Raw genomic sequence first — 9,270 nt, 5'->3', positions numbered from 1 at the left:
TCCCTCTGCCCTGGGCCCGACCCCCAAGGCCCTAGCCAGACCTTCCCTCTCCCCGGGACCTCAGGATCCCTCTGCTCTGGGACTGCAGCCTCTCACCTCTCCTGGGCTCTTCTGAAGGTGACTCTTGCTGACAGAATTCCCCTTGATCAGCACCCGGATCCGTTCCTGGGTCTCCTCCTGGGGATACACCCAGGCTTAAGACAGAGCGGGGGTGGGGTGGGGTGGGGGGGGGGTCACCTCCCGGCCAAGCGACGTCTGCTCACCACTCGCTGCCGCCAGCTCACGATGCGCTGCCGTTTGGCCTGGAGCTCCCAAAGCTCCTGCTGCCTCCGCTCGGCCTCCTCCTTCAGGCTCCGGCACTGAGCTCGCAGAGAGCTACGGGTGGCCTGGAGCGCAACCACCTGCAGCCCCAGGGATAAGGCTTGGCTGAAGGAGGGAGGGAAGGAGGGAGGAAGCACATGAGGTTAGGGACACAGAGACCTGGGGATGAGAACCAGAGACACAGACACACAGACAGACACACAGACAGACACACAAATACAGACACAGACACACACAGACACAAAGACACAGACACAAAGATACAGACAGAGACACACACAGACAGACACAGATAGACAGAGACACACACAGACACAAAGATACAGACACAGACAGACACAGACACACAGACACAGATAGACAGAGACACACAGACACAAAGACACAGACACAAAGATACAGACACACACATACAGACACAGATAGACAGAGACATACACACACAGAGACACAGACCCAGATAGACAGAGACACACACACAGAGAGACACAGACACACACACAGACAGAAACAAAGATACAGACACAGACACACACAGACACAAAGACACAGACACAGATAGACAAGAGACACACACACAGACACACACACGCACAGCGCTCATCTCACCGAGCCTCCTGGGGCCCTGTCACTCTCTGTGCCACTTCCTTCATTAGGCCCTGGAGTCTCTCAGCCAGTGCTTGACCTTGCTGCAGGAGAGGGCCTCTCTTCGAGGTCAGCACCCCTATTGCCCGCCAACCCTCCTGGGGTGGGGAAGAGGGAAGAAAATCCCACAGTTAGGGAAGTCCCAAGGAGTCCCAGGGCCCAATAGTCCAGGAGCCCTCCTTGCAGGGAGGGGAGACAAAGCTGCCACTCGGCCTAACCTCCCACCTTGCTGGTGAGCTGTTACCTGGATAAGGGAGACCAGGGAAGGCAGGACTGGGGGCTCAGATGCATCTTCCTGTTGTAGCCTATTCAAGGACAAGGAGAATCAGGTGCCCGGAGGGAGACCTCGCTCCTCGCCCTCTCCCTCCATGGGGGCTCCTACCTCTGTGTCTCGCCGTCCCACCGAGCAGTCAGCATCTGCAGCTCGGCCGTCTGCCTCGCAGCCAGGTGCTCCAGTGCCCCCAGGATGTGCGCGGGGGGGTGGGAAGCCATCAGGACCTGGCGGGGGGAGGGAGTGATCATGGGGCCCGGACCCTCCCCGGGTCAGGAATGTCCTCCAGTCCTGGCTCCCCAGGCCCCCGAGTGTCCTGCTCACCTCCATTTCACTGAACCACTGCCTGTGGGTGGTGGCAAACAGGTCGTCCTGGGTGGTCCTGAGGGGAGATGGTGTTTAGAGGAAGGGAGACGAGGCCACACACAGGCCACCTCCTTGGGAAGGGGGAGGGCAGGAGGTAACTCACAAAGTCCTCGGATCGGAATGAGGGGTCAGCAAAGCCTGGAGGAACTGGGTGCGCTGGCTGCAGACCCGCATGACCTCTTGCTGGAAAGAGAGCGAGTGAGAGTGAGGGAAGCTGCTGCCTGGGAGCACTGGGGGGTGCCCCCACCCCGATTCTGGGGACACTCACCAGGACATCTGGCTCCAGGCCCAAGAGCACGGGTGCTGGAGGCCCAAAGGCCACGCTTGCTTTTGCTTTCCTGGGGGAGAGAGGAGGTTTCTGTCACTTTGTGTTTTCTAGGAGTAGGGAAGACTTGGGGCTTCAGATCCCTGGGGTTGGGGCTGAGGGGACAGGGCCCACCTTTCCATGTCCTGCAGGTGGCTGAGCTGGCCTTGGAGCCGCTGGGTGCGGTCTCTGAGGCCTCGGTGCTGCCGTCGGGCAGCTGCTGCTCGCGCCTGGAGGAGCAAAGCCTTGCCCTGGGCATCCCGGATCTGCTTCAGGGTGAGCTCCTGGGCCATGTCTGTAGGAGGAGCAGGGCCACCAGGCAGCTAACGAATCCTAAGGATCCTCTCCCCTTCCCAGACCTTCCCGAGTCCCCATCCGGTCACTTACCCTGGGCTACGGCCTCTCGCTCAGCCAGCTCCAGGCTCAGGTCCATTTCTCCAATCTCTGCCTGTACCCTGGTCAGTGCTGCCTCCAGCTCCCGCCTCCGGCCAGCCTACTGAGCAAGGGTGATTGGGGCTGCCCCTCCCCCTCCCCTCCCCTGTCGAGCCGAGCCGAGCCTCCCCCTCTGGTCCTAGGTGTTCTCCAGGGTTTGTATAGCTCTGCACATGCTGTCTTTATTCACCTGCGCCCACTTTGTAAGCAGGGATTATTTTGTTGGCTGGTCACTCTAGTGCCTGGCACATGGTAAGTACTTAATCAATGCTTGCTGGATTGAATTGGTCCCTGTAGAAGAGGGAGAGGGCAGTGGACGTGTCCCCTTCCCCGCTCCCCCCAAGGTGGCACCCAGCCCAGGCCTAGGCACCCTGTCCTCTCACCTCTGGGCTTTCCTGGTGGCTGTACCTACAAGGAATTAGGGGGTTAAGGAATCGAACAGGGATGTGTTGGGGGAGGGACAGGGGACACAGGACAAGGGCAGAGACAAAGTAGGGTCATATAAAGGGGGAATGGGCAACGGTTGACCGCAGGAGGGCAAACAGAGACACAACCTCTGGCCAGGGGAAAGACCAATCTGGAGTGGGGCAGGACCTTAACTGGCAAACCCCAAGAAATGAGGGGGGGGCACCCTGCTAAGCAGGAGTTCATCTGGAGGACCATCTGAGGCCCACCAGCCTCCCTGACTCCACTGCAGAGGCTCCCTCCCCCTCCCCTCTCCAGGGGCCGCCAGCACAGGGGCTCAGGGAATCCAGGGCCAGGAGGAAGGCCAGGTGGGAAGCTGGGGCTGGAAGATACCACAAAAGGTTCCCACGAATCTTCTTTACCGTCCTGGAGAGGAGCACAGAATATAAAGGGCAAGACTGAATGAGACTTTCCTCTCCTGGAGAGGGAGCCCTCCCTAACCCACCCCTTTCCCCACTGTGTCTCACCTCTGGTTATGGATCTTCTTCGTCAGAAAGGTCCAGACATCAGCCATGGGGCCCATACACATTCTGAGGAAGTGGGGTGGAAAGAGAAGTCTGAGACTGAGGGTCTCATGGCAAGAGACTAAGGTGCTAAAAAGGTATGAGTGACAAGCAAGGTCGAGTAGAGATCCCAAGTTGAAGAGACGGCTGATTTTATTTTATTTTTTGAGGCAATCAGGGTTAAGTGACTTGCCCAGGGTCACACAGCTAGTGTCTGAGGCTGGATTTGAACTCAGGTCCTCCTGACTCCAGGACTGGTAATTTATCCACTGCAGCACCACCTAGCTGCCCCCAAAGCTGAGATGAGATGGGGCGAATGATTAGCATATGGCTTATTCAAAAGGTACGGATGAGAAAAAGCACTCGGGCTGGGCTGGAAATAGCATTGTATAATGCAGTCTATTTATAGGAGGAAACCAGAGATCCTGAGGGGATGGTGGACAGCATCTGGGGTGTAGACTGCCAGAGAAACAAAGTCTCCTACAGGCAGGGTATCTAGCACTTAGCAGTGCCTGGCACACAGTAGATGCTTAATACTGACTGACCTAGACAGGAAACAGCTAATGAATCCAGCACAGAGCCCTGACATAGTTACCAGGGAGAGGTTTGCCTTAATGAGAAATTTGTCCTTCAAAACAATCGAGGAAGCTACAAGGGGAACTGCTAATTCTGGATCTAATTATCCTTATCAAGGAGGAAGTTATGGAAAGCTTGGGGGATAAATGACTACTCTGTCTTAGACTGTGCCCAACCTTCCTCTCCTCAATCACAAAATCTAACAGGCGCTCCGTTTGGGGAGAACAGATTTCAGAGTTATGCAGGCTATGAGGTTTTGTAGCCTGAAATTCTATTGGGGGAAGTACACCTGGTGAAGAACACTAAGGACAACATTTGGTTTTCTTTTTTTAACACTGTTTTGGAGATAGGAGGCTCAAAGAGAGAATAGGGCCCATTGCTTGGAGGGATGGGATAATAAATATAGGCAATGGAGAGGAGGTAGAATTACTTAACTCTTACTTTGCTGCCTTTTTTTTTTTGGCCAAAGAAAAGGGCAGAACAAAAAAGATTAATAAAGAACCGATTCCTGAAACAAGGAAGAAGCCGGTGAGAAAGCCTGGATAGCATCTGGATTACTTCTCAGTGTGGTTACAGAACTGGCGAATGGGACAGTTGAGCTGGTATCACTGATCTGGGAAAGACTGTGGAGGACAGGAAAGGACTGTGGGCTGGAAAAGGGAAAACACCTCTATTTTCATAAAAGGGACAAGAATGGAGTCTAAAAATTTCAGAATGTATGGTTAAAGGCAAGGCTTGTTAACACTGAGAATGGGAAGGAAGCAGGCTGTATTGAAAGCCAACAGGGCTCCATCCAGAACAGATCCGGGGACTGTTTACTTTTCTGACAAGGTTGCCAGATTGTAAGATCAGGAGACTGTGGTAGATATATTTTACCTAGATTTCAGTAAAGCATTGAACAAAACCTGTCATGCTGTTCTTGTAATCAAGGCTGGGGCTGGCCAACGCCACATTTTGGTGGATTTCAAAATGCCTGCATGACTAGACCTAAAGAACAATTGTTAATAGTTCAATATCACTCATTCTTCGTCTGTAAGATGAAGAGGTTGGCTAGATGACTTTTAAGTTCCATTCCAATGAACTTGGAAGGAGATCCTTGGGTGGTGTTTCAGGGATCCCTCCTTGAGCTTAGATAAATAAACGGACCCTTATCCAGTCTGCAGATGACACAAAGTTAGCAGGAATGACCAACGTGATAGATGACAAAGTCAGGATCCAAACATCCTGCCCAGTACAAAGAGGCTGGCAAAATAAGGGGGTTAGATGAGATAGCCTCTAAGGTCTCTTACAGCTCTATTCCTCAGTGATTACACAGCTAGTAAAAGTCAGAAGGCAAACCTGAACCATAGTCTCTTGGGTCCAAAAACTTAACCTCATGGTTAACAAGATGAGATGAGTTGGCAAGAAAGCTGTTTGTCTGAAAAAGGGCTGGAAGGTTTTATTGGGCTGAAAGGGCAAGAAACAATAACAGCAGAAAAAAAAAAAAGGCTAATTCAACCTTAGGCTGTATCAAGAAAGAGAAATAATGTCTTTAACAAGGGAAGTGATGGGTCCTGCTCTGCTCTGGCCTGCTCAGACCACAAATGGAACATTATTAAACCTCATTTTAAGGAGGCCGAGAAGCTGGAGTACTTCCAGAATGGCAAAGGGCTATTTATTTGTTGCAATTTTCCAGAATTCAATTCACCAACATTTATTGAAGGCCAGGATTATTTTCCTTCCTGTGGCCCAGCACAATGATGAATATACAAGATGCTTCATGTTTACTGAATTTACACAGCCCTCTAAGGGTGGCCAAGCAGTTTAAATACAGTTTCATTTCAAACGATCGACAAGCCATTTATTAAGAGGCTGCTGCTCCGTGACAGCCACTGTAATGGGCTTGAGAGGACAGATACAAAGGAAACCGCCCCCGACCAGGAAAAGCTTAGGTTCTGCCAGGGAGACACAGCATGCGTATATTAGCTCGTAAAAAATCTACCGGGAGGGAGGGCAGAGGCAGTGGGAGGGGGATTCTTTGAATTGAAGGAAGTGGGAATGTTTAGCCTGGAGAAGGGGAGGATCAGAGGGGAGCAAGGCAGCTGTCCCCCAGTATGGGAAGAGGTGCCAGGCGGATGACGGATCAGAGTCGCTCTGGCAGGCAGAACCAGGAGCGAGGGGTGGAGGCTGCAGAGACGCAGATTCGGGCTTGAGTCCAAAAGCTCCCTGACCACCAGAGCCAGGTCAAAGAGGGGTGGGCGGCCTCGGGAGGTAGTGAGCTCATCAAATTAAGGCTGGGACAGGTGTGAAGTAGAGGGGGGATTCCTGCTCAGGTGGGGGTTGGACCCCACTGAGGTCAGAGATTCTTCGAGGGGTAATGCTGATGGAAGGGGGGTGGGGTCCGGGATGCTGAGGGTGGGGCGGTGCTGCAGGAGCCAGTCCAGACTGCTGGGGGTGGGGATGCTTGGGGGGAGTCCATACGAGGATGGGGTGGGGGGGTGCTGCAGGGGAGGGTCCAGACTGCGGGGGGAGGGTCCATACGGGGGTGGAATGGGGGACTGCAGGAGCCGGTCCAGACTGCGGGGGGAGGGGACGCTAGGGGGGTCCATGCGAGGGTGGGGATGCTGGGGGCAGGTCCGCACGGGGGGGGGAAGGGAGGGGTCGACTCTGGGGGGGGGGGGGCCCACGCTGGGGGGGGAAGGGCGGCTCTCACCTGCGCAGCGCAGGCTCGGGGGGCAGCAGGGCGGCCGGGCAGCCCATCTCTTGGGCCGCCCAGCGCCCCACCTCCTGCGCCAGGCTCGCGGGGTCCATGGCGGCGCCGCTCCCGCTCCCGCGCTCGAATCCCGGGCGCCGGCGTGTGACGTCACTGCAGGGGAGGGCGGGACCGGCGGAGGAGGCTCTCCCGGTTGGCCCGGGCGCGCTCGTGACGTCACGCGCTCGTGACCTCCCAGGTCCGGGTAAGCTGTTTGAGAACGAGAGCGGGGAGGGTTCCTCCCCCGTCCCCACCCCCGAGTGGTTTGGTCCTGCAGGGGAGGGAGGAGGAAGGGGCGGGGGAGGGAGGTGTGGGAGAGCATCCTCGGGGAGGAGCCCCCGCCTTTCTGCTCGTCCTCCTCGCCCCAGACAGAGCGAAGGTCTGGCCGGGTCGCCCCCGCTCCATCAGCTCCTGTGGCTCCGTTTTACCTCCCATCACAACCTGGCCCCGTCTCACTTTTCCGGTGGTTTTAACATTCATTTTCATTTTTAACACCTGCAGGTAGTCAAAGATTCGCAATAGGCTATAGGAGAGAAAATGAGAAAAAAGTACAGTATATTAAAGAAAATCCCAGGAGGCGGTAAATGACAGTACCTGTGTCTGCAAACTTCCGTTATTAATTTTTAAGCCCACCGGAAACACAGTAATACCTACATTATTGTCGTCTTTGTTTTTATCATCTCATTTTCAGCTGTCGGCATACTTTGTTTAACAAGCATTTATTTTCTCTTCTTTCCACCCACCCCTCTATCCCACTGAACAAAAAAAAAAGGGGAAATAAAACTCTCCTGACAAATATGCAAAGTTGATGGAGCTTGACTGTGTCAATGGAATAAGGCAATTGGGGGAGAATGAAAGCTGAGCATCCCCCAAAGGGCAATGGGGAGGCGGGCTCATAGTGGCCGTGAGGAAGGGTCACCTATCATCAGTGAAGACCTGGGTAGGAGTAGTGTCTAGGAAAAGAAAGGGGCCTGACTGGACAAGGAGGTGAGAAAGTCATGGGACAAGAAAGAGCATCTGCCTGTTTCTTTGATATCCAGGCAAAGTCATGGTCCAGGAGAGGACCACTCCTCTATTGGCTGAACCTAGAGCCAGAACTGGGTGGGACAATAAGGATTTGCCTCTGGATCTCCCACTTCCTCTACTACCCCCTTCAGCGGCCAAAATCTCTCTAGGTGGTTCAAGGATGGTGAGGTCTTTCAGACACTCTGGTCCGTGGATGACATCAGGATGGTTGCATTAGGTCCCAAAGTGGGTCAAGATCGGTGATTACTGAAAAAAATTTAGCCGACCATCCACAGAGGAAAAATTAAGTGGATGAAGAATTTCTTCCAAGTTTCATCCAGATTATAGCAGGCAGTTAGATGATAACTAGCAGAGTTCATCTTTCAGTATACATAATTCATAAGACTATAAATTTAGAGCCTGAAAAAAATCACAGAGGCCACATAGTCCAACTCCCACGTTTTACTGGGGAGGAAACTGAGGCCCAGGTGGGTTAAGTGGCTTGCCCAAGGTCACAAAGGTGGTAAAATTTAAAGGTGAGGTTTGAACCCAAGTCAAGTCATAAGCATTTATTAAAGGTTTACTATGTACCAGGCAGGTTGGCTCAATGCAAAGGATACACACACAGAGTGCCTGCCCTTAAGGAGCTTACTTTCTAATGAGAGAAGAGGCGATATAAAAGGGAGCGGAAAAGAAGGAAAGAGTGGAGACAACCCCACAGGGGCATGGCAGAGAAATTACACAGAGTCAGGAGTGGAGCCAGGAGAGAATTGAAGACATGACTGGCCTGGGCACTTTCCTTAAAATGGAGGTGCTGAGAGGAACCAACTAATCAAAGGAAGGGTCCAAAGGGGCAGAGGGAACTTCTAGGATGAGGAGGCTGCAGTGGCTTGATGGAGAAGTCCAGAGGGTCAGGAGTGGAGGCCAGAAAGAACAACGGAGGAAATCCACGCAGAAACTCCGTGCTGGGACTTCAGGCCAAAAAAGGTGTCTTACAGAAATGCTGGGTGTGTTCAATGACCAAGCTAACTATGATGCTTCAGGAAAAGTGGCTCCCTGTAGAGCCAGATGAAGGTGGTAAACAATGTGTGTTTTGTAGAGCAGAAGCAAAAGTCAGGGCTTCAAACTATAGGCAAGGCAGAAGCTGAGCAGCTAAGATCACAAATTCCAGACTATGGTTCATTCCTTATGTGCTGACAGGAAGGTAAAAAAAGAAAAAATGATAAACAAGGACCAAAAGCTATTTTGAGAATGTAAGAACAAGAAACTGAAGCCCTTTGTTTATTTTTATGTTAGTTTAGTATTTTATGTTCCCCAGTTACATGGAAAAACAATTTGAGTTCCAAATTCTCTCCCTTCCTCCCTCCCCACACCCCTCATTGAGATGGCAAGCAGTTTGATATAGCTTATATATGTGTAGTCATGCAAAGCATTTTTATAATAATCTTGTTGTGAAAGAAAACATAGGCCAAAAAAAAAACCTCAAGAAAAATAAGGAAAGTTTAAAAAAAGTATGCTTCAATCTGTATTCAGACATCATTAATTCTTTCTCTGGAGGTAGATAGTGTTTTATCGCAATGTTTCGAGAATAGCTAAGTCATTCACAGCTGATCATCTTACAATATTGCTGGTACTTTGTACACAGGACATT

At 52.3% G+C, this 9,270-nt stretch overlaps 1 protein-coding gene across 1 annotated transcript; it reads right to left on the bottom strand.

Annotated features, from left to right (window-relative positions):
• Positions 1–60: 60 nt before the first annotated feature.
• LOC114035883 (HAUS augmin-like complex subunit 5) lies at positions 61–6,654 on the bottom strand. Its single transcript, XM_027852270.1, has 14 exons — positions 6,576–6,654; positions 3,272–3,334; positions 3,138–3,170; positions 2,723–2,747; positions 2,295–2,400; positions 2,043–2,202; positions 1,872–1,941; positions 1,707–1,786; positions 1,562–1,619; positions 1,349–1,464; positions 1,211–1,271; positions 931–1,064; positions 264–426; positions 61–177 (listed from the first exon to the last, which is right to left on the bottom strand). Exons 1-14 carry the CDS (start codon positions 6,620–6,622, stop codon positions 61–63), a joined length of 1,233 nt encoding a protein of 410 aa, XP_027708071.1. The 5' UTR covers positions 6,623–6,654.
• Between the last annotated feature and the right edge of the window lie 2,616 nt (positions 6,655–9,270).

This window comes from Vombatus ursinus, unplaced genomic scaffold (assembly GCF_900497805.2).
Source record: "Vombatus ursinus unplaced genomic scaffold, bare-nosed wombat genome assembly UNPS02009377.1, whole genome shotgun sequence".
NCBI classification, from domain to species: Eukaryota; Metazoa; Chordata; class Mammalia; order Diprotodontia; family Vombatidae; genus Vombatus; species Vombatus ursinus.
The sequence above is the reverse complement of the archived record's forward strand: the minus strand, read 5'-3'. Positions and strand labels throughout refer to the sequence as shown.

Coding starts and splice junctions, on each gene's coding strand:
- LOC114035883 (XM_027852270.1), bottom strand. CDS start 6,622: ATGGGCTGCCCGGCCGCCCTGCTGCCCCCCGAGCCTGCGCTGCGCAG. Junction 2,748..3,137: donor ATTCGTGGGAACCTTTTGTG/GTATCTTCCAGC, acceptor AATTCCTTGTAG/GTACAGCCACCAGGAAAGCC. Junction 1,787..1,871: donor GCCTGGAGCCAGATGTCCTG/GTGAGTGTCCCC, acceptor CTCTCTTTCCAG/CAAGAGGTCATGCGGGTCTG.